This window comes from Hyperolius riggenbachi, chromosome 11 (genome assembly GCF_040937935.1).
Source record: "Hyperolius riggenbachi isolate aHypRig1 chromosome 11, aHypRig1.pri, whole genome shotgun sequence".
In the NCBI taxonomy this organism is placed as follows: Eukaryota; Metazoa; Chordata; class Amphibia; order Anura; family Hyperoliidae; genus Hyperolius; species Hyperolius riggenbachi.
This window is the reverse complement of record NC_090656.1, coordinates 224,202,769-224,227,569: the sequence shown is the minus strand read 5'-3', so window position 1 is coordinate 224,227,569 and position 24,801 is coordinate 224,202,769. Positions and strand designations below refer to the sequence as shown.

The window sequence follows — 24,801 nt, the reverse complement described above, 5'->3', positions numbered from 1 at the left end:
AGAAGAGACATACAGAAGCAGAGCATGCAGGGAGGCTGTGCTGAGAATTGCAGTCTGTACTGACTGGAAAGGTCAGTAGGGACACACAGAAGCAGAGCATGCAGGGAGGCTGTGCTGAGAATTGCAGTCAGTACTGACTGGAAAGGTCAGAAGAGACACACAGAAGCAGAGCATGCAGGGAGGCTGTGCTGAGAATTGCAGTCTGTACTGACTGGAAAGGTCAGTAGGGACACACAGAAGCAGAGCATGCAGGGAGGCTGTGCTGAGAATTGCAGTCTGTACTGACTGGAAAGGTCAGTAGGGACACACAGAAGCAGAGCATGCAGGGAGGCTGTGCTGAGAATTGCAGTCTGTACTGACTAGAAAGGTCAGAAGAGACACACAGACAGAGCATGCAGGGAGGCTGTGCTGAGAATTGCAGTCTGTACTGACTGGAAAGGTCAATAAGGACACACAGAAGCAGAGCATGCAGGGAGGCTGTGCTGAGAATTGCAGTCTGTACTGACTGGAAAGGTCAGTAGAGACACACAGAAGCAGAGCATGCAGGGAGGCTGTGCTGAGAATTGCAGTCTGTACTGACTAGAAAGGTCAGAAGAGACACACAGACAGAGCATGCAGGGAGGCTGTGCTGAGAATTGCAGTCTGTACTGACTAGAAAGGTCAGAAGAGACACACAGACAGAGCATGCAGGGAGGCTGTGCTGAGAATTGCAGTCTGTACTGACTGGAAAGGTCAATAAGGACACACAGAAGCAGAGCATGCAGGGAGGCTGTGCTGAGAATTGCAGTCTGTACTGACTGGAAAGGTCAGTAGAGACACACAGAAGCAGAGCATGCAGGGAGGCTGTGCTGAGAATTGCAGTCTGTACTGACTGGAAAGGTCAGTAGGGACACACAGAAGCAGAGCATGCAGGGACCCTATGCTCAGCATTGTACATTGTACTGACTGAAAAGGCCAATAGGTACACACAGAAGAAGAGTGTACAGGGACACTGCGCTGGATATTGCAGTTTGTACTGAAAGACTATGTCTGCAGGTAAGCTCGTCACTGTAAACAATAGTGCGATGTATGATAAATGTGTGTTTTGCTGTCACTGCAGTTACACTTTCCTCTATAAACAATAGTGAGCTAAATGAGCGATCCGTGCACCACTGTCACTGCAGTTACACTTTACTGTAAACAGTAGTGAGCTGTATGAGAGATGCGTGCACCGCTGTCACTGCAGGTACACTGTAAACAGTAGTGAGCTGTATGAGAGATGCGTGCACCGCTGGCACTGCAGTTACACTTTACTGTAAACAGTAGTGAGCTGTATGAGAGATGCGTGCACCGCTGGCACTGCAGGTACACTTTACTGTAAACAGTAGCGAGCTGTAGGAGAGATGCGTGCACCACTGTCACTGCAGATACACTGTAAACAGTAGTGAGCTGTATGAGAGATGCGTGCACCGCTGGCATTGCAGGTACACTTTACTGTAAACAGTAGCGAGCTGTATGAGAGATGCGTGCACCGCTGGCATTGCAGGTACACTTTACTGTAAACAGTAGTGAGCTTAAGGGTCTGCTCAGAGTCCCTTTAGCCCAGTTGGTAGTTACATAGTTATTTGGGTTGAAAAAAGACATACGTCCATCGAATTCAACCAGAGAACAAAGTGCAACACCAGCCTGCTCCCTCACATATCCCTGTTGATCCAGAGGAAGGCGAAAAACCCTTACAAGGCATGGTCCAATTAGCCGCAAAGGGAAAAAAAATCCTTCCCGACTCCAGATCAGATAAAATCCCTGGATCAACATCATTAGGCATTACCTAGTAATTATAGCCATGCATGTCTTTCAATGCATGGAAAGCATCTAAGCCCCCTTTAAATGCAGATATAGAATTTGCCATAACTACTTCCTGTGGCAATGCATTCCACATCTTAACCCATTCGCGTTCCGTCGTTTTCACGTGAGAAATGTTCACCTCCCATTCATTAGCCTATAACTTTATCACTACTTATCACAATGAACTGATCTATATCTTGTTTTTTCCGCCACCAATTAGGCTTTCTTTGGGGGGTACATTTTGCTAAGAGACACTTTACTGTAAATGCATTTTAACAGGAGGAATAAGAAAAAAATGGAAAAATTCATTATTTCTCAGTTTTCAGCCATTATAGTTTTAAAATAATACATGCCTCCATAATTAAAACTCACATATTGTATTTGCCCATATGTCCCGGTTATTACACCGTTAAAATTATGTCCCTATCACAATGTATGGCGACAATAGTTTATTTGGAAATAAAGGTGCATTTTTTCCATTTTGCATCTATCACTATTTACAAGTTTAAAATAAAAAAAATATAGAAATATTTCATCTTTACATTGATATTTAAAAAGTTTAGACACTTAGGTAAATATTTACATGTTTTTTTTTTATTGTAATGTTTTTTGTTTTTTTATAGTAAACATTTTATTTGGGTAGTTTTGGGAGGGTGGGAGGTAAACAATAGATTTATAATGTAAATGTGTGTTAATTTTTATTTTTTTTTAACTTTCAGTTGTAGTATTGAGTTTGTTTACATGACGTCACTCGCTTAGAGTGACGCATCGGGGAGGGAACAGCCAGAAAAAGCACAGCTTCCGAGAGAAGCTGTCGCTTTTTCAGCGGGGGAGAGGAATCAGTGATCGGGCACCATAGCCCGATACATTGATTCCGTGGCTACCAAATCCGCGGCCGGGAGTGCGCGTGCACGCGCGCGATCGGCCGCGGCAGCGCGCATGGTTCCTGGACGTAGTTTCTATGTCCAGGAACCAAAATAGGTTAATCACTCTTACTGTAAAGAACCCTTTCCTAAATAAATGGCTAAAACTCTCCTAGGAGAAAATTTGGAAGAAAAAGTGAATTGGATCGGGACCATTTCATAAAAAAAGTCTTTCTCTCTCTCTCTCTCTCTCTCTTTCTTTTTCTCTCTCTCTTTCTCTCTCTCTCTCTTTCGCTCTCTCTCCCTGGATGCTTTCAAAAGGGTTTTTTTGCCATTGAGGGTGATTTTGGCTTCAGCTCGGATATCTGAACTAACTATCCGCCCGGATTTCAGATGGGAAATCCGAGTTTGCTCGGATAGTCTATTCGGATTTTAAAAAATATCAGAATTGCTATTAGAAGTTCGGATAGTGGAAAAAGTTCGGATTATCTGGGTAGTTTGGATATCTGAAATCTTGCTGAGCACCACCGTCTCTGACCTTGGGACATTCTTTGACAAACTGACACACGAAAACCCAGTATGATTCAAACAGTTTTATTGGAATAACTATGTGCTCTGTACAGATCTGATTTGCCGAGATTCAAAGGATCCGGTGAATTATTGCAAGGCTGTTTCAAAGCACAGGCATGGCGGGCAGGAAGAAATAGCACATTTGATTGGAACACTTCTTATGATTGGAAAATAGATTTAATCACTGCATTAAAAAAATAATTATTTTTAAACATAAAAACAAATGAAGATATTGGGGCTCAGTCACAGCAGTTATCAAAAAAAAAAATACAGGTTCCCCTTTTTAATTTACTAGTGCAAACAGAATATGAGCCACTCGATGTGTCAGTAAGATGTCATCTCTATGCAGTTCCTTTACTTCAATAGACTGAGAGCTGTGTGAGAGTCTGAGTGCCATGGAACACAATAATAACATACTAATAATGATGCCATTTCATGCGACAGTTGGCCCATCTCAGGTCTGGATAGAGATCAAGGTCCTGCCTCTCTTGCCTTGCACAGGTCAGTTACCAGGAGCCAAAGAATGCCGCCACTGAAACCTTAGGAGAACTCCATCAAGTACAAGCATACAGAATTTCCCATTCAGGACTCGACCCTTAAAGCGGTATCGTCACCATAAAAATCAAATTTCAACAGCAACTGGTCTGAGTGTATTAAGTAATAAAGATGCTAAGCCTGCATTCAAAACTTTCAAAACTTTTTCTGCTGTTATGATTAGGAGTTATCACATACTTAAGGAACACTGGCCCTTTAGTAGTCGTTGCCAAAGAATTGCATGCTGGGGGTTCTTTTTATCTATAATCTATTCCTCCTCTTCCCTTTATTTCCCTGCCAGCTGCTTATCTGAAATCTGATCCCCTACTCACTTGTGCTTACAAGCAAGGCTGAGGTGACTCAGCGATTGGAGGAGACAAGAAAAAAAGTAAAGGGCAGAAATGACATCACGAGTTAGCCTTAACTGTGGGCAAAAGACATGGCCCCCACCAGGAACAGAATTCTGGTCATTTACTATATAACATTCACTGAAATCAAAACGTGGACAGTATGGCTGATCCTACTGCTTTAACAAATAAATATCCATTAAAACAGGAGGATTAGCCATACTATGCCAGGGAAAAACACATATATAAGTAGATAAATACTTGATCTACTTACATTACACATGTATTGTACTGTCCAGGTTTTGATTTCAGTGAATTTTATATAGAAAAAGAAGAGAATTATGTTCCTGGTGGGAACCATGGGCTTGATTTACTAAGACAAATAGCATGCCTTATCTGAGTTAACAGGCTTTATCAGAGATAACACGCCTTATGAAAGTTAACACGCCTTATCGGAGTAGCATAGCGAGCGCTACAAACCTAAGCCTGCTAATTGGCAATGACGAGAGCTCCACTCGTCCTGCCCGGAGCCCCTGCGGGTTCGTAGCGCTCGCTATGCTACTCTGATAAGGCGTGCTAACTTTGATAAGGTGTGTTATCTCTGATAAGGAGTGTTAACTTGGAGAAGGCATGCTATTAGGCTTAGTGAATCAAGCCCATCGTCTTTTGCCCAATACTTGAGGCTAAATACTGATGACATTTCTTCCCCAAACTTTTTTTTCTTTTCTCCTCCAATCGCTGAGTCACCTCAGCCTTGCTTGTAAATACAAGTGAGCAGAGAATCATGTTTCAGCTAGGCAGGAAAATAAAGGGGAGAGGAGGAATATATTATAGATAAAAAGAACCTCCAGCTTGCAACTGAATGGCAATGGCTATTAAAGGGCCAGTGCTCCTTAAGTATGTAATAACTCCAAATCATAACAGCAGAAAAAGTTTTGCAAGTTTTGAATGCAGGATTAGCATCTTTATCACTTAATACACTCAGACCAGTTGCTGTTGAAATTTGATTTTTATGGTGACACTCCCACTTTAAAGAGACTCTGAAGCGAGATTAAAAACAGCTTTTTACCTTATATTCAACAGGGGCATGGTTGCCCCTGCTAAAACGCTGATATCCCGCGGCATAACGAGGGGTCTTTACCCCCCAAATAACCTCCGTGGTGTCCGGGGAGCGCTTCCTGTTGAGGCAGAGCTAATGGCTGTAGCCCTGCCTCCATGCGCGTCTATCAGCGCATATGTCCGCCTCTCCCGCCCCTCTCAGTCTTCCTTCACTGAGAGGGGCGGGGGAGAGGCGGAGATCCGCCGCTGATAGACGCGCATGGAGGCAGGGGTACAGCCGAAAGCTCTGCCTCCATGAGCAGCAAACTCTACGACCAAATTGGTAGAGGATTTTGCGGGGCGGGGTGGGGGGTTTAGGGGGGGATTTGGGGGGTAAAGAAGACCCCTTGTTCTGCCACGGATTAGCGGCGTTTTAGCAGGGGCAAACATGCCCATGTAGAATATAGGGTAAAAAGCTGTTTTTAAAGTCGCTTCAGAGTCTCTTTAAGGATCAAGTCCTATATGGGAACTTCTGGGTGCTTGGACTTTGGTGTGAAAGGCTTGATGGACCTCTTGCCCCATTAGGGCTCCTCGAAATCTTTGCACACCCCGAGGCTGGTGGATTCCTCATTCACATAAACTGAGAACTCCATCAAGTACCCATAATGTGAGCTTCCTGAAGGACGTCCCGTTGTGTGATGTCATTTCCAGGCAGATTGTTCTCCACCCTTTTGGTTGCTTTCCTTACTCCTCAAGAAATGAGAAAGCGCAGCAAGCAGAGGATCACAGAAAAGCAGCGCTCACCTGAGAAGTTTCAAGAAAGAAGAAAGTCTTCTGTGAGGAGTTAGTCTCACACTGGATGGCATTGGGAGGAGGTTTTCTGAAGAAAATACTAATCCCATTCCAAAAAAACCTGGTGAGGGAAGGTTAGTATTAGGAATAAGTGAGGGGAGGTTAGTGTTAGGGATAGGTGAGGGAAGGTTAGTGTTAGGGATAGGTGAGGGAAGGTTAGTGTTAGGGATAGGTGAGGGAAGGTTAGTGTTAGGGATAGGTGAGGAGGGAAGGTTAGTGTTATGGATAGGATAGGGAAGGTTAGTGTTAGGAATAAGTGAGGGAAGGTTAAGGATAGGTGAGGGGAAGTTTGTGTTAGGGACAGGTGAGGGAAGGTTAGTGTTAGGGATAGGTGAGGGGAGGTTACTGTTAGGAATAGGTGAGGGAAGGGTAGTGTTAGGGATAGGTGAGAGGAGGTTAGTGTTATGGATAAGTCAGGTGAGGATAGTGTTAGGAATAAGTGAGGGGGGGGGGGGGGTTAGTGTTAGGGATAGGTGACGGGAGGTTAGTGTTAGGGATAGGTGGGGGAAGGTTAGTGTTAGGAATAAGTGAGGGAAGGTTAGTGTTAGGGATAGGTGAGGGAAGGTTAGTGTTTGGGATAGGTCAGGGAAAGTTAGTGTTAGGGACAGGTGAGGCAAGGGTAGTGTTAGGAATAGGTGAGGCAAGGGTAGTGTTAGGGATACATGAGCAGGGGAGGTTGGTGTTAGGGATAGGTGAGGAAAGGTTAAGTGTTAGGGATAGGTGAGGGGAGGTTACTGTTAGGAATAAGTGAGGGGAGGTTAGTGTTAGGAATAAGTGAGGGGAGGTTAGTGTTAGGGATAGGTGAGGGGAGGTTAGTGTTAGGAATAGGTGAGGGAAGGGTAGTGTTAGGGATAGGTGAGGGAAGGTTAGTGTTAGGGATAGGTGAGGGGAGGTTACTGTTAGGAATAGGTGAGGGAAGGGTAGTGTTAGGGATAGGTGAGGGAAGGTTAGTGTTAGGGATAGGTGAGGGGAGGTTAGTGTTAGGAATAGGTGAGGCAAGGGTAGTGTTAGGGATACATGAGGAGGGGAGGTTAGTGTTAGGGATAGTTGAGGAAAGGTTAAGTGTTAGGGATTGGTGAGGGGAGGTTAGTGCTATGCATAGGTGAGGGGAGGTTAGTGTTAGGGATAGGTGACGGAAAGTTAGTGTTAGGATTAGGTGAGGAAGGGAAGATTAGTGTTAGGGATAGGTGAGGGAAGGCTAGTGTCAGAGATAGGTGATGAGGGAAGGTTAGGGTTAGGAGGGAAGATTAGTGTTAGGGAAAGGGGAGAGGGTTTGTGTTAGGGACAGGTGAGGGAAGGTTAGTGTTAGGAATAGGTGAGCGAAGGTTAGTGTTAGGGACAGGTGAGGGAAGGTTAGTGTTAGAGATAGGTGAGGGAAGGTTAGGGTTAAGTGAGGCGAGAAGAATAGTGTTAGGGATAGGTGAGGGAAGGTTAGTGTTAGGGATAGGTGAGGGAAGGTTAGTGTTAGGGATTGGCTAGGGGAGTTAAGTGTCTGAGATAGGTGAGAGGAGGTTAATGTTGGGGATAGGTAAGGGAAGGTTAGGGTTAAGGATAGGTGAGGAGGGAAGATTAGTGTTAGGTGAGGAGGGAAGGTTAGTGTTAGGGATAGGTGAGAGGAAGGGTTAGTGTTAGGAATAAGTAAGGGAAGGTTAGTGTAAGGCTCAACACATACCATACAATCTTGGTTGTACAGATTTACCAAATCTATGTAGTATAAGGGCCAACAGTTTAAAATTACCTTGAATGATTGATTGGATAAGCTCTTCTACTACATGAAAGTGGTAAGATTGAACATCCAAGATTGTATGGTGTGTGTTGAGCTTTAGGGTTAGGTACCCAGGGAAGGTTAGTATCACAGAGTGAAAGTCTGAGTGACTAATCCAGTAAGTGGCAGCAGGCTCTGATACTCCCCTCTGACACTTTATATACATAGAACTGATTTACTGCTGACACAGTCTGAGGAGTCATATTCTGTTTGACAGGAAATTCCACACACATGAAAATGATTTGTTGGCGATCTCGGGGCTAATGGGGGTTAATGAAAACACAATGGCCAATAATGTCTCGGAAGTTAAAAGCACCCCTCCCTCTTCCAGCCCTCCTCCCCTCTTCCAGCCCCCTCCCCTCTTCCAGCACCTCTCCACTCTTCCAGCGCCCCTCCCGTCTTCCAGGCCCCCTCCCCTCTTCCAGCAGCTCTCCACTCTTCCAGCGCCCCTCCCCTCTTCCAGCACCTCTCCACTCTTCCAGCACCTCTCCACTCTTCCAGTGCACCTCCTCTCTTACAACGCTCCTCCCCTCTTCTAGTGCCCCTCTCCTCTTCCAGCTCCCCTTCCCTCTTACAGAGCTCCTCCCCTCTTCTAGTACCCCTCCCTCTTCCATCCCCCCTCCACTCTTCCAGCATGTCTCCCCTCTTACAACGCTCCTCCCCTCTTCTAGTGCCCCTCTCCTTTTCCAGCGTTCCTCCCCTCTTACAGAGCTCCTCCCCTCTTCTAGTACCCCTCCCTCTTCCATCCCCCCTCCACTCTTCCAGCATGTCTCCCCTCTTACAACGCTCCTCCCCTCTTCTAGTGCCCCTCTCCTTTTCCAGCGTTCCTCCCTTCTTACAGAGCTCCTGCCCTCTTCTAGTGCCCCTCCCTCTTCCAGCCCCCCCCCCCCCCCCCTCCCGTCCACTCTTCCAGCACCCCTCTCCTCTTCCAGCGCCTCTCTTCTCTTCCACTGCACCTCCCCTTTTCCAGCGCTCCCCCTCTTCCAGCGCTTCTTCCCTCCCCTTTTCGAGCACCTCTTTCAGTCCTCCTCCCCTTTTCCAGCACTTCTCCCCTCTCTTCTAGTGCCCCTGCTGTCTTCTAGCACTTCTCACCTCTTCCAGTGTCCCTCCCCTCTCCCAGCGCCCCCTGCAGGATAATTCATTTTGTTCAGCAGCTCTGGATTTTTTTCATTTTAAATAAAAGCAGCAATTTTTAACCATTTTCAAGGCTGATGAAGAAAAGTAAAACATTTGAATTGATTTGGTAAAATAACCTTTAGAAAATTAGTGGTGAGTTATATACGGAGAGGGTTACGGGGTACGCCTCCCTTTCTTCATTAACAGGTGACACTGAATCGCACGAATTCTGTCTCTCGCTGGTGCGAATTCTGGCTGCAGCTCCAGGGTGGATTCGTACCAGCGCATAGCCTTCTCAAACTCCTCCTAGTGGCAGAAAAAGAGAATGCACCCAATGAGAGGAAGTTGAAGTGGCCTGACATTCATAGCTATTATAGTACATCGCCAGTCATTAAGTCTAACCAATGTATCGCCTCCTTGCCGGCCAATACCAGATAAGAATGATTTGTTAAAATAGACTACGTAAACAGCCTACGTTTTGCAATATAATAAATTGCAGTCTTTGCATCTTGGATTGGTTTTCAGGTAAGATGCCTCTGCCTTCGTTAGATTGGAGTACCCTACCCATTTTGTCTCTTGTAAGAATTAATATTATTGACAAGGGTAATAAGGGGTATCTGCAGGGCCGGTTCTCTCATGAAGCAAGGCAAAACATTTGCGTCAGGCGCAGAGATTACAGGGGCAGAATGTTTGCACTGTGTTTACACTAACAGCATGCAATCAGAGGAGAAACAAGAGGAGAGTTAGGGAAAAGCAGCTTGTTGTGCTGTGTAAGGAGTCTGACAGTGAGTGAGAAGGGGGGAGGCAGGAGAGCATCATTGGGGAAAAGCAGCTTGTTGTGCTGTGTAAGGAGTCTGACAGTGAGTGAGGAGGGGGGAGGCAGGAGAGCATCATTGGGGAAAAGCAGCTTGTTGTGCTGTGTAAGGAGTCTGACAGTGAGTGAGAAGGGGGGAGGCAGGAGAGCATCATTGGGGAAAAGCAGCGTGTTGTGCTGTGTAAGGAGTCTGACAGTGAGTGAGGAGGGGGGAGGCAGGAGAGCATCATTGGGGAAAAGCAGCGTGTTGTGCTGTGTAAGGAGTCTGACAGTGAGTGAGGAGGGGGGAGGCTGGAGATCAGCAGTATTTCATTTGACTTGCACAGCAGGAGGAAGGAGGTGGCACTGCTGTCCTGACTGAAGAGGAATGGAGTAGCAGTTTGTGTGTCACAGCCAGTGTGCTATTATGTTGAGCTGCAGCATGTCATGTGAGAACATTGAATGAGGCAGAGTAAATTGTCGGGTGGTGTGCGATCATTCCAACCAGGGGAGGGGGAAGAAGCGCATCCTCAATAGTTTTCCCCAGGCAGCAAAAAGTCGAGAACCGGCCCTGGGTATCTGTGGTAATTCACCTGAAATCCTTTGCAAAACAGGGGATCATGTCACAAGACTACCCCTTGGTAAAAACAGCTCATACATTGTAAAATCAATCATCATTCCCTCAGCTGCTGATGGGTGCTCCACAGACATCAGTGGGGGAGTTGGGGAGAGGTGTTCTTTAACGAGTTCATGCAAAACAATCTGTTTTGCATAGCAGAGGATCGGAATGCAGACCCGGGTGTCGTGGGGGGAGGGACACATGTTCACTTGCACATGCACGGCCACTTTACCCTGGTGAACTAGTTAACCATCATCACAATTATAAATGACTGGGTTCTGGGAAAACCACCTGGATTGCCTTGAGGTTCTCCTTTAATTGATCTTTGTCTCTTCCCTCTGTCTGTTTCTGTTTCCAGCCTCAGTATATTTCATTTAAAGGGATACTGTAGGGGGGTCGGGGGAAAATGAGCTGAACTTACCCGGGGCTTCTAATGGTCCCCGCAGACATCCTGTGTTGGCGCAGCCACTCACCGATGCTCCGGCCCCGCCTCCAGTTCACTTCTGGAATTTCTGACTTTAAAGTCAGAAAACCACTGCGCCTGCACGCCCGTGTCCTCGCTCCCGCTGATGTCACCAGGAGTGTACTGCGCAGACACAGACCATACTGGGCCTGCGCTGTGCGCTCTTGATGACATCAGCGGGATCGAGGACACGGCAATGCAGGCGCAGTGGTTTTCTGACTTTAAAGTCTGAAATTCCAGAAGTGAACCGGAGGCGGGGCCGGAGCATCGGGGAGTGGCTGCGCGGGCACAGGATGTCTGCGGGGGACCATTAGAAGCCCCGGGTAAGTTAAACTCATTTTCCCCTGACCCTCCTACAGTATCCCTTTAAATACAGCATTATCTGGATAGTCTGTCAACAAGTGGATAAAATTAAATAAGAAATGTGCCAGCCAGGCCTGACAAGCTACTCTACCTTCTTCCCAAATCCTAAGAGGAGTAGACCACCTGATTGCCCCCCGAAGGTAATGTCTTCGGTACTTATCCGTTAGCCGGGCGCATCCGGCAGGTGGCGATAAAACTCCACCAGAGTTACATCTTTCCCTACTATCCATGTCGGCCTGGAGGGGGAATAGTAATTAGCGCCACCTGCCGGATGCGCCCGGCTAACGGATAAGTACCATGTCTTCTATTGAGAAAAGAGGATCCTGATATCCAGAAGTTATGGATTAAAGTGTCAAAAAGAGAGCAGGAATGCAGTGCGGTCATTGTGAGTATTCCTACAAGGGTCATTCCCAAGGTAGCAGCCATTTTCAATTGCCCATCACTGGCCTCAATTCACTAAGGGCAGTTCAGTATTTTACCCTTTTTTCCCAAGTTCACTAATATTTTCAGGGCTTCAATTCACTAAGCCCTGCTCTGTAAGGGCTTGTTCACACTATGAGCGTTTGTGTATTATTTTAAACGCTGGCGATTTTAGAAATCGCCCTAAAAGCACTTGTGCAATGATTCCCTATGAGAGTGTTCACATATGAGAGGTTCAATTACGATCCGCTTCCAAAAGCGCTGCCTGTACCATTTTCTGAGCGCTTTGGCTCAATAGAAGGTTCAGGGAAAGCGCTTTGTATAGCGATTTCCCAAGCGCTTTTTAGAATAAATACATTGTAGAGTTCACTTCCTGACTAAGGGCCTGTACACACTGCTGCACTTGCGCTGCGCTTTTCACATTGCACGCGCTTTTTAATCGCAAGGTCTTCGCGATCGCGCGCAATGTGAAAATTTGCGTGAAAACGGCCGTGCTATCAGTTAGCACTCTTTTGTGAATCAAGCCCATAGTGTGAACATAGCCTAAAGGCTCATACACACATCAGACTATAGTATTTGGAAAATGAAAGATCACAGACCAATCTTACCACCCTTCATGCAGTATGAGAGCCATACCTACACAGTCTATTCTATGGAGCTGAACTCCACATCAGAAAAAATATTTGCAAGATGCTGCACACACAGATGCTGCACACACTCAAAAGATCAGTACCTGCAAAAGATCTGTTCCTGCCAAAAATCCATTCCTGCAAATTGCAATGATAGTCTATGAGATCTGCAGATCATCATACAGGGCTGGTGCACACCGAGCGGCTTTTTGGGCGTTTTCAGATCCGCTTGCGGCTGCGGATCTGCTTGGTCAATGTATCTCAATGGGGTGGTGCACACCAGAGCGGCAGGCGTTTTGCAGAAACGAAAAATGCCTGGGTGAGGCATTTTTTGGATTTCGGATGCGTTTCTGCCTCAATGTTAAGTATAGGAAAAACGCAAACCGCTCTGAAAAACGCCTGTTCAGAGCGGTTTTGCAGGCGTTTTTGTTACAGAAGCTGTTCAGTAACAGCTTTACTGTAACAATATATGAAATCTACTATACTGAAAACCGCAGCAGCAATCCGCAAAACGCTAGCAAAACGCCATAGAAAAATAAAAAAAAGCGTTTAAAAATCTGCTAGCATTTTGCGGATCTGCTAGCGGGTTTTGGTGTGCACCAGCCCACACACATGATTTAACTGACATTCATCTGCAGATCAGATCCACCAGGATGGATTTTCAGATCTGCGGATGATTGCTTGATCTGCAGATGAATGTCAGTTAAATCATGTGTGTATGATGATCTGCAGATCTCATAGACTATCATTGCAATTTGCAGGAACGGATCTTTGGCAGGAACAGATCTTTTGCAGATACTGATCTTTTGTGTCTGTACAGCATCTGTGTGTGCAGCACCTTGCAAAGATTTTTTTCTGATGTGGAGTTCAGCTCCATAGAAAAGACTGTGTTGAGTATGGCTCTCATACTACATGAAGGGTGGTAAGATTGGTCTGTGATCTTTCATTTTCCAAAGACTATAGTCTGATGTGTGTATGAGCCTTTAGTCACACCAGCTGTGGAGCAGGTTAGGCAGGAAACTAGGAGTCTGTGTGCATGAGCCAGTGCATCCCTAGCATCCCTTTAGATGTACTGCTGCCACTAGAGGGAGCTCTTATGCATACCAGTATACAGATATGCACATCTAAAGGGATACAGTAAAGCCTTTTAAAATGTCTCCTTCCCCCGCTCTGCATTCTGAAGTCCCGCCCTCCAGAGTATCAGAACAAATGGGGTGAGAAGCAGGGCTGTGTGGCTCTCCCTATTGGCTGTCTGCTATATCTGTCAGTGTTACCGCATGGAGAGTGATCAGCTGGTCAGAACTGGAGATAAATACCGAACACTTCTACTTGATTTACTGAATGCTTTAATCTTTGTAAATTGCAATTTCTTGACTTTTTTTTAGGTATTTACCGCACAAGTTGGTAATTTACCTCACAAGTCAGTAATTCTACTTTTCAGTGTGGTAATAAGTTTAGTGAATTGAAATTTGGCAAGGTCATTGGTAAAATCAGTTGTTTTCTGCACTACTGAATATGGTAATGTTTAGTGAATTTAGACCAATATGTCTCTTAATAATTTCTCCACAGAATGGCCTCCTTTATTGAAGCATTTATCATATGTTTTTACAAGGTCTCCAGCCCTTTTGTTGTAGTAGCATCACACACCTCACCTATGAGTAGGATGATCTGATGGGCTGGGAGGAGCCTCTGCATGGCATATGTGACTACGTGAAATAATGCACTTTGGGCTTTTAGCCAGCTGCATGGATAGTGTTTTCTTATTATGTCTGAATGGGTATTTGTGTGTGAGTGGGCAAAGGGTCAATTGACTGCTGCTAAACAAACAGTTATCAGCCTTCTGTTGTCATGTGACAAGCGGTGCATGGAGAGCAGAGGTTACCCTGGCAGATACCAATTACGTCACACAGAAAGAATACCTTGCCCAGCAGATAATCGCAAATGGCGGTTACTTTCTGAAAGGCCCTTGTAAATATCATTTACTAAATTAACAATTCCTCTTCATTTATAAAAGTAACATTTTTATTATAGTAAACACTTAAAACTGATAATGAAAAGATGGTGCACAATGGTCTCCTAGTCACACAGGCTGGCGGAGCACAATGGTCTCCTAGTCACAGAGACTAGCAGGGCACCATGGTGCAAGACTCCCTAACACTGCTACTGCCTATAGAGTGTGTCCTAGTGGCTGCAGCTCCTAGTGACAGAGACTGGAGGGGCACAATGGTTTCCTAGTCACAGAGACTAGCAGGGCACTATGGTCTCCTAGTGGCTGGATAGTGTAATGGTTAAGGGCTTTGTCTCTGACACAGGAGACCAGGGTTCAAATCTCAGCTCTTTCTGTTCAGCAAGTTAGCAGCAATTCAGTAGGAGACCTTGGGCAAGACTCCCTAAAACTACTACTGCCTATAGAGTGTGTCCTAGTGGCTGCAGCTCTGGCGCTTTGAGTCCACCAGGAGAAAAGCTCAATATAAATGTTATTATTCTTGTCACAGAGACTGGAGGAGCACAATGGTCTCCTGGCAGGGTACAATGGTCCTAGTGACAGAGACTGGCGTGGCACTATGGTCTCCTAGTCACAGAGACTGCAGAAAGGGGAGGGATAATAGTCTCCTAGTGACAAAGACTGGAGGGGCACAATGGTCTCCTAGCTACAGAGACTGGAGGGGCACAATGGTCTCCTAGCTACAGAGACTGGAGGGGCACAATGGTCTCCTAGTCACAGAGACTGGCAGGGCACAATGGTCTCCTAGTCACAGAGACAGGAGGGGCACAATGGTCTCCTTGTCACAGAGACTGGCGGGGCACAATGGTCTCCTAGCTACAGAGACTGGAGGGGCACAATGGTCTCCTTGTCACAGAGACTGGCGGGGCACAATGGTCTCCTTGTCACAGAGACTGGCGGGGCACAATTGTCTCCTTGTAACAGGGACTGCAGGGGCACAATGGTCTCCTAGTCACAGAGACTGAGGGGCACAACGGTCTCCTAGCTACAGAGACTGGAGGGGCACAATGGTCTCCTTGTCACAGAGACTGGCGGGGCACAATGGTCTCCTTGTCACAGAGACTGGAAGGGCACAATTGTCTCCTTGTAACAGGGACTGCAGGGGCACAATGGTCTCCTAGTCACAGAGACTGGCGGGGCACAATGGTCTCCTAGCTACAGAGACTGGAGGGGCACAATGGTCTCCTTGTCACAGAGACTGGCGGGGCACAATGGTCTCCTTGTCACAGAGACTGGAAGGGCACAATTGTCTCCTTGTAACAGGGACTGCAGGGGCACAATGGTCTCCTAGTCACAGAGACTGAGGGGCACAACGGTCTCCTAGTCACAGAGACTGGCGGGGCACAATGGTCTCCTAGCTACAGAGACTGGAGGGGCACAATGGTCTCCTTGTCACAGAGACTGGCAGGGCACAATGGTCTCCTTGTCACAGAGACTGGAGGGGCACAATGGTCTCCTTGCCACAGAGACTGGAGGGGCACAATGGTCTCGTAGTCACAGAGACTGAGGGGCACAATGGTCTCCTAGTCACAGAGACTGGAGGGGCACAATGGTCTACTAGCTACAGAGATTGGAGGGGCACAATGGTCTACTAGCTACAGAGATTGGAGGGGCACAATGGTCTCCTAGTCACAGAGACTGGCGGGGCACAATGGTCTCCTAGTCACAGAGACTGGAGGGGCACAATGGTCTCCAAGTCACAAAGACTGGAGGGCCACAATGGTCTCCTAGTCACAGAGACTGGTGGGGCACAATGGTCTCCTAGTCACAGAGACTGGAGGGGCACAATGGTCTCCTAGTCACAGAGACTGGAGGGTCACAATGGTCTCCTAGTCACAGAGACTGGAGGGGCACAATGATCTACTAGTCACAGAGACTGGCTGGGCACAATGGTCTCCTAGTAACAGAGACTGGCGGGGCACAATGGTCTCCTAGTAACAGAGACTGGCGGGGCACAATAGTCTCCAAGTCACAAAAACTGGAGGGCCACAATGGTCTCCTAGTAAAAGAGATTGGAGGGGCACAATGGTCTCCTAGTCACAGAGACTGGAGGGGCACAATGGTCTCCTAGTCACAGAGATTGGAGGGGCACAATGGTCTCCTAGCTACAGAGACTGGCGGGGCACAATGGTCTCCTAGTCACAGAGACTGGCGGGGCACAATGGTCTCCTAGTAACAGAGACTGGAGGGGCACAATGGTCTCCTAGTCACAGAGATTGGAGGGGCACAATGGTCTCCTAGCTACAGAGACTGGCGGGGCACAATGGTCTCCTAGTCACAGAGACTGGAGGGGCACAATGATCTCCTAGTCACAGAGACTGGCTGGGCACAATGGTCTCCTAGTAACAGAGACTGGCGGGGCACAATGGTCTCCTAGTAACAGAGACTGGCGGGGCACAATGGTCTCCTAGCTACAGAGATGGGAGGGGCACAATGATCTCCTAGCTACAGAGACTGGAGGGGCACAATGATCTCCTAGCTACAGAGATTGAAGGGGCACAATGGTCTCCTAGTAACAGAGACTGGAGGGAAACAATGGTCTCCTAGTCACAGAGACTGGAGGGGCACAATGGTCTCCTAGCTACAGAGACTGGAGGGGCACAATGGTCTCCTAGTAACGAGACTGGAGGGGCACAATAGTCTCCTAGTCACAGAGACTGGTGAGGCACAATGGTCTCCTAGCTACAGAGATTGAAGGGGCACAATGGTCTCCTAGCTACAGAGATTGGAGGGGCACAATGATCTCCTAACTACAGAGACTGGTGATGCACAATGGTCTCCTAGTCACAGAGACTGGAGGGGCACAATGGTCTCCTAGCTACAGAGACTGGAGGGGCACAATGATCTCCTAGCTACAGAGATTGAAGGGGCACAATGGTCTCCTAGTAACAGAGACTGGAGGGAAACAATGGTCTCCTAGTCACAGAGACTGGAGGGGCACAATGATCTCCTAGTCACAGAGACTGGCTGGGCACAATGGTCTCCTAGTAACAGAGACTGGCGGGGCACAATGGTCTCCTAGTAACAGAGACTGGCGGGGCACAATGGTCTCCTAGCTACAGAGATGGGAGGGGCACAATGATCTCCTAGCTACAGAGACTGGAGGGGCACAATGATCTCCTAGCTACAGAGATTGAAGGGGCACAATGGTCTCCTAGTCACAGAGACTGGAGGGGCACAATGGTCTCCTAGTCACAGAGACTGGAGGGGCACAATGGTCTACTTATCACAGAGAATAGCGGGGCACAATGGTCTCCTAGCTACAGAGACTGGAGGGGCACAATGGTCTCCTAGTAACGAGACTGGAGGGGCACAATAGTCTCCTAGTCACAGAGACTGGTGAGGCACAATGGTCTCCTAGCTACAGAGATTGGAGGGGCACAATGGTCTCCTAGCTACAGAGATTAGAGGGGCACAATGGTCTCCTAGGTACAGAGACTGGAGGGGCACAATGGTCTCCTAGTAACAGAGATTGGCGGGACACAATGGTCTCCTAGGTACAGAGACTGGAGGGGCACAATGATCTCCTAGTCACAGAGACTGGAGGGGCACAATGGTTTTCTAGTAACAGAGACTGGAGGGAAACAATGGTCTCCTAGCTACAGAGATTGGAGGGGCACAATGATCTCCTAGTCACAGAGAACAGAATAAAACAGCGGCTCCATTCTGCAGGACTTACCATGGCGACATACACGTTGGCTAGTGTGAAGTGATTGACCACAAAATGAGGAGCGATTTCTACAGCCATTGTGGCCACAATAATGGCATCATTCCATAGCTTGGCATTGTGAAATATGTTTGCCAGGCTAATGAGGGGCACATCCTGAGAAAAAAAAGACAAACATGGCATTAGATACTTATTATTATACAACTTTAGTTTTTTTTGCTGCTTGGTAATTTGGTAATGAGCACTCGCTCTTTTACACTTAATGCATTTTAATGCGTTGCTATGTGTTGTATTTTAATGCTTTTTTTTTCTCCATAGCAGTGCATTGTGAAAAACCTCCAGTTTTTTAGCGTATAGCATAAAGGAGGCTATAGGAAAACATGGATATTACCTTGCACATCAGTTGTCCTTTCAGTTACAACAGACAGCAACTGATATAGTGTAAGAGGGCCCCTAGCATGGTGTGTGCTCAGTACCAAGCAGCAGGAAAAGCCTCTCTGCAAATTGAAAGGACAACTATAAAAGCTGAGGTTGCTGTCAGAACAGCAGTAATAGAATGTAGCAGCATAGACAAGATAAATCCTCCGCCCCCCATGTACTGTGCAAATAGGGCCCATAGATTGGCATTGATAACCAGTAGAAACCATGTGCCTGAGGGGATGCCATAATTTGATACAGCTTCAGCACAGGATCCTGAAAAACAACCTCAGCTTTAATAGGCACAGCAGCATGTGCAATTGCATCCACAGTACCAGAAATAGCACGGACCGACACCAACTACACTGCCTCTTTCTCTAACTAAGAGACATTGGTTTACATACTGGGCGCTGTGTGTCGGCTGCCTTGTGCCCCCAGGAAACGGGAGTAGTACAGGCAGTACCACAAGCACCCCTAAATGAAGCCACACCCAGAGAATGCATCCAGAACTACCTCTGGGGGCATGAGACAGCCCACATCAAGAGTCCCTGTTAACACATAAGTCCCTGTGAACCAGCGTCTCTTAGTAAAAGGAAGACAGTGTAGTTGGTTTCAGCCAACAGGCTTTTTCTGCAGCGTGTTATAAGCCAGGTGCTGCATGTTAATAACCACTTACCATGCTACTTATGTTTGACATAATAATAAAAGTATGAAATGAGAAGACATTGGTCACCTTCATATGATGAGGGGCGTGGTGCAGAGCTTGGCGTAAGCAGTCTATGGCCTTCTTCCCTTGTCCTTTCACCCTCCAATACAACGCCGCCATGCTGGACAGAACCCACGAGGTCTGATTCTGCCAATTCCAAGCAAAGAAAATAACATTACAGGAGAAGCTAAGAACACAATAGGATAATGTGTCTATCTTGTAGAAGGAAGTCAGACTTTGGATTACTTTCGGGGCTGCATATGGGATAAGTGTTCACAACTCTTGCTTTGCAGCTCTGGGGCCAAAGACGGGACTACTGTATTTTTTTAGAATACGCACTTTTTCTCCCTTCCCGAAAAAAGAGAGAAACTCCCTGTGTCTTATATTCCAAAGACAGAGAGTCCCCAACTTATGAACTCCCACCGTTACGAACCAGCGATCCGCCGAAATGTCCGGGACTCCCTGCTTTGTCCCCGTGTCCTCCTCTGCTGCCCCTTGTGTCCCCTCCACTCCGTGTGCAGCAGCACAGGTCCACCTGATCCATCTATTCCAACGGGGATCACAGAACTCTCATCTCCCACACGGCTCCCCCTAGAGATGGCCCGATCAGCAGAAGCTGTCACTAGGGGAGCCATGAGAGAGATAAGAGGTGAGAGGTCTGCGTTTTGCAGCTGGAATTGATGGATCGGGGGGCCGGTGCTGCTGCTTCACACTATACACAGGAAGAGGAGGAGACACAGGACATGGACATGATTTGGAAAGGCATGCACCTGTCTATATAAGTTCCCACAGTTGACAGTTCATGTCAGAACAAGAAAACCAAGCATGAAGTCAATTGGAATTGTCTGTAGACCTTTGAGACAGGATTGTCTCGAGGCACAAATCTGGGGAAGTTCACAGAAAAATGTTTGCTGCTTTGAAGGTCTCAATGTGCACAGTGGCCTCCATCATCCGTAAGTGGAAGACGTTCGAAACCGCCAGGACTATTCCTAGAGCTGGCCGCCATCTAAACTGAGCGTTCAGGAAAGAGGAGAACTTTCCAGAAGGACAATCATTTCTGCAGCAATCCACCAATCAGGCCTGTATGGTAGAGTGGCCAGAAAGAAGCCACTACTTAGTAAAAGGCACATAGCAACCCACCTGGAGTTTGCCAAAAGGCACATGAAGGACTCAGACCATGATAAACGTAATTCTCTGGTCTGATGCGACAAAGATTAAACTCTTTGGTGTGAATGCCAGGCCTCATGTTTGGAGGAAACCAGGCACTGCTCATCACCAGGCCAATACCATCCCTACAGTGAAGCATGGTGGTGGCAACATCAGGCTGTGGTAATGTTTTTCAGTGGCAGGAACTAGGAGACTAGTCAGGATAAAGGGAAAGATGACTGTAGCAATGTACAGAGACATTCTGGATGAAATCCTGATTCAGAGCACTCTTGAACTCAGACTGGGCCGACAGTTCATCTTTGAGTGGGGGAGATTTATCGACACATTACCGACAGTTTTTTCTTCTTAATCTGTTCTAACCAGCAGGGTGAACAGTTCTGCATGATAAGAACCTTCTTAAATCCTAGGTAATAGTGGCAATTTAGCGTGGATTTCTAGGGCTGCACTACAGTTAAGAAAAGTGCAAATCCATCCCTAAACTGGCGCAGATTAAGAAGTGCTTGATAGCAGTTCTACAGATGTAGAACAGCAGGCTAGACATGATTGCAGAGTGCAGGTTATGCATGATTTGTGATGTGCTCCTCCCCCCTGCTGAATTCCTCCTCAGAGCCAGCTGCTATCAATACAGCAGGTGTGTTGGTTACCTCAGCAACAGCGATTCCCCTCACACACTGCACTGTCTGAGAGAACTTCCTAGCTACTCCTATTATACAACAGTTTTAGAAGGAATCTGCACTATTTAGTGATTTCTTAGGCTGTCTGAGACATTTCTGCACGGATTTCTAAAAACCTACTAATATTTTGTCTTAGACAGGCTTGATAAATGCCCCCCAGTCAGACCCAGTCAGAGATCAGACTTGAATCCGACTGAACATCTCCGGAGAGAATTTAAAATGGCTGTGCACAGATGCTTCCCATTCAACCTGATGGAGCTTGAGAGGTGCTGCAAAGAGGAATGGGCGAAACTGGCCAAGGATAGGTGTGCTAAGCTGGTGGCATCATATTCAGAAAGACTTGAGGCTGTCATTTCTGCCAAAGGTGCATCGGCCAATTATTGAGCAAAGGCTGTGAACTACATATGTACATGATTTCTCTTTTTTTATTTTTAATAAAATTGCCAAAACATCAAGCAAACTTTTTCACATTGTCATTATGGAGTGTGTAGAATTCTGAGGCAAAAAAAAAAATTAATTGAATCCATTTTGTATTAAGGTTGTAACATAAAATGTGGAAAAAGTGATGCGCTGTGAATACTTTCCAGATGCACTGTATCTTTTCACGGGGCAACTCTGATATAGAGCAGCCACTAGGCAACCTAGGAAGGTGTTTGGGGCCTAGTGGGTGTCAAGGGGACCACCTGCCACCTTCTCTGACCTCGCTCTACACTTCAGCTTACCAAAATGACTGTCAGAATTTAAGTATTATATGATTGAATTTGTAGGCCTCAGTTACTTTAACTGAGGTTAGTTAAAAGACTTTATTTGCAGAGTATACCTTTAAAGAGGATTTCTAGAAGCACTGAAGAACAGTGTGAGTCGGACTGTACAAGGCTACGCGATGTACAGACAGAGAGGCAGTCTTGTTCTGTAAACATCGAGCCAAGTACAGTAAACAAAGTTATTTCTCAGAACAAGATGACCGGTACCTGGACTTTAGAATTTTACAGGTCATGCGCAGTAAAGACTGTGCTTGTCATGTCTTATCAGCCAACAGCAGGTGATGAGGTATTGATCCGTGCCTGCTCAGATGATGTCACATTTAATTCTTTAGAGTTTAGTATAAGAAGAAGTAACAAGCGCGGGGGGGGGGGGGGGGCTAATTCTTCTGCTGCTTCTGACTTCTGGCTGATTAATTCCACCCTTTACTCTTTTTGTAATGTCTTGTCATCTTTATCTAACTGTATACTGTATATAGTCCTAAGTGCCACGTAGTATAGATGTAACATAAGAGAAAACCTGGTTGCCATGCAATGGAACCAAGAGCTGTAACGCAAGGAGGACTTACTACAGAACAATTGCTTTGCTGTGTAGAGATAAGCATCTGTATATCTGTTTACTGAATAAACTCCTGAGACTTTGATGATGTCTAAGAAGTTCTATCTCCCATGCTGTTGCTGTGATGAGAGTCGAGTTATCACACTTCCTGTGATATGGTGCCGAACGAAGGTGTAGTGTTGTTGCCCATAGCAACCAACGTATAGATTCTTACAATGACCACAAGAGGGCCGCAAATCTACTGTCTTGCCTAGGGCCCCATTGCATCTTAATCTAACTCCGCAGTGAAGAAATGACACTGTGATTCAGGCATGAATGACTGTGTGTTGAGTTATACATTTACACTGCTATACGGATATAATACCATATTTACAGAGACGTGAGAGGTGTACTGACTTGTGTGCGATACTGTATAAAGTGTACAGAATGCAGCTGACCGATCACTACCTCTAACAGCCACTAGATGGAGCTGTCAGCGTTCTAATGTAATCCAGTACTAATAAGAGGAAAAGAGCTGTGTGTCAAGTACTGCAGACTCGGGGGACATTTATCAAGAGTGTCTGAGACAAAATATTAGTAGGTTTTTAGAAATCTGTGCAGAACTGTCTCAGACATTCTAAGAAATCACTAAAATAGCACAGATTCCTTCTTAAACTGTTAGGAATAGGAGGAGTTAGGAAGGTCTCTCAGACAGTGCAGTGTGTGAGGGCAAATTGCTGTTGCTGAGGTAACCAATAGAGATGTAGCGAACGGTTCCCGAACCGTTCGCCGGCGAACATCTCTGAATACATGGGGCATTTACTACTTCCGGGTCGCTCTGACCCGGAGTAGTACGCCTGCGCTGCCCGGCAAAGCGCATCCTAGATCGCGCTCCTGTTGCCGGGCACTCTCTGCGCATGTGCGTGACGTCATGAACGACGTCACGCACATGCGCAGAGAGTGCCCGGCAACAGGAGCGCGATCTAGGACGCGCTTCGCCGGGCAGTGCAGGCGTACTACTCCGGGTCAGAGCGACCCGGAAGTAGTAAATGCCCCAGAGATGTTCGCCGAGCGAACAGTTCGCAACATCTCTAGTAACCAATACATCTGCCCAGCACTGGAAGGGTTAATCACAGAACAGCTTCACAGGACACCTGGCAGCAGGGGGGAGGAGCCCTTCACAAATCATGCCTAGCCTGAACTGCTGCACTATCTGTAGAACTGCTATTAAGCACTTCTTAATCTGCAGCAGTTTAGGGATGGATTTGCACTTTTCTTAGCTGCTATTAAGTAGGATTTGAGAAGTTTCTTATTATCATGCAGAACAGTTCCACTGCTGGCTAGAACAGTTTAAGAAGAAAAAACTGCTAGTAATGCTTTGATAAATCTGGCCCTCTGTAACTTGACCTAAGTGTTTGACCTCATCTGGAAATGGTAAACATTCAGGGCCTGTTCTCACTAATTAAGGGTTTATACTTTGTGTGCCCCTAGGCCAAGTATGTTGTGACTCACCTTCCATGTGCAGCAGTGCCCTTCCCAGTACAAGTGCAGCCTCCTCTTCAATGTGTAACGTTCATGTACAGCAGCCCCTCTTTCATAAACAGCTCCCTTGAGCATCAGTTTCCCTTTTTCATGTGTTGCTCCCCATTGTCAGCCTTCTCTTTCTTATGTAGCCACCTCTATTTCCTGTCCAGGTGCTCCCTCGGGCTGCTGCCGCACAAGGCCCTGGCTCTTGTGGCCCTTTCAGAAATCCGGCCCTGGTTGGGCTGTAGCACAGATATGATTTTGTGCTGTGCTCAGCTAGGGAACCTGTGATTCACTATTGCAGAGGGGTATTCCACAGGAAATTGTGTGCACTGGGTGACTATAGCGATAGACATATTAATAGATGACAGAGTGACGGATCAGAACATTGGTTTTAATTACCTTCTCCAGCATTTTCATTATTCTCGTGCCCACCTGTTCCAGAGACTGGGGAGGGTACTTGTCCTTGCCAAGGTTCTGTAAGACCTAGAAGAAGCCACACAGCATGACAACATCCGACCAACTCCACCACACACCAGCAGCCACACAACCTACCTCTTTTAGCTGGCTCTCCCCCGTATAGTGTATGGCAGCTCTGTTGGCTACCCCGTAGAGGTGGTCCAGTGTATGCATGCTGGCTGCTAGGTTGGCACTACAGAGGGGCTCTGCTCCTGGTTCCTGCAGCGGAGTAGCAAAGTCCACGTGTTCTGTAATACTGAGACACAGGAGAGACAGTAACATAGTTAGTTTGGTTGAAAAAAGACATTCGTCCGTCAAGTCCAAACAGAAAGGAAAAAAAAAACATCCTGAACCCACACATATCCCAGTAGATCCAGAGAAAGGCAAAAAAAAACCTTACAAGGCTTGGGCCAATTAGTCTTAAAGAGACACTGAATCGAAAAAAATATATGATATAATGAATTGGTTGTGTACTATGAATAATTACTAGAAGATTAGCAGCAAAGAAAATATTCTCATATTTTTATTTTCAGGTATATAGTGTTTTTTCTAACATTGCATCATTCTATAATATGTGCAGATTACACAACACTCAGCATTCAAAATGATTCTTTCAGGGCAGTCTGTGAACTAATGACCCCTCTGGCAGAGAAAAATGAATTTGTTTAGTAACAGTTGAGATAATAA

The 24,801-nt window shown here is 46.6% G+C and overlaps 1 protein-coding gene across 1 annotated transcript in view; it reads right to left on the bottom strand.

The window, feature by feature from the left end:
* Positions 1–8,750: 8,750 nt before the first annotated feature.
* TTC17 (tetratricopeptide repeat domain 17) overlaps positions 8,751–24,801 on the bottom strand; it is a 152,488-nt gene continuing 136,437 nt past the window's right edge. Inside the window, exons 21-25 of the mRNA XM_068261821.1 lie at positions 24,211–24,370; positions 24,058–24,141; positions 19,019–19,138; positions 17,881–18,024; positions 8,751–9,215 (exon numbers count right to left, since the gene is read on the bottom strand). Coding sequence (XP_068117922.1) covers positions 9,084–9,215; positions 17,881–18,024; positions 19,019–19,138; positions 24,058–24,141; positions 24,211–24,370 — 640 coding nt within the window. The 3' untranslated portion in view covers positions 8,751–9,083. The remainder of the gene's footprint in view (positions 9,216–17,880; positions 18,025–19,018; positions 19,139–24,057; positions 24,142–24,210; positions 24,371–24,801) is intronic.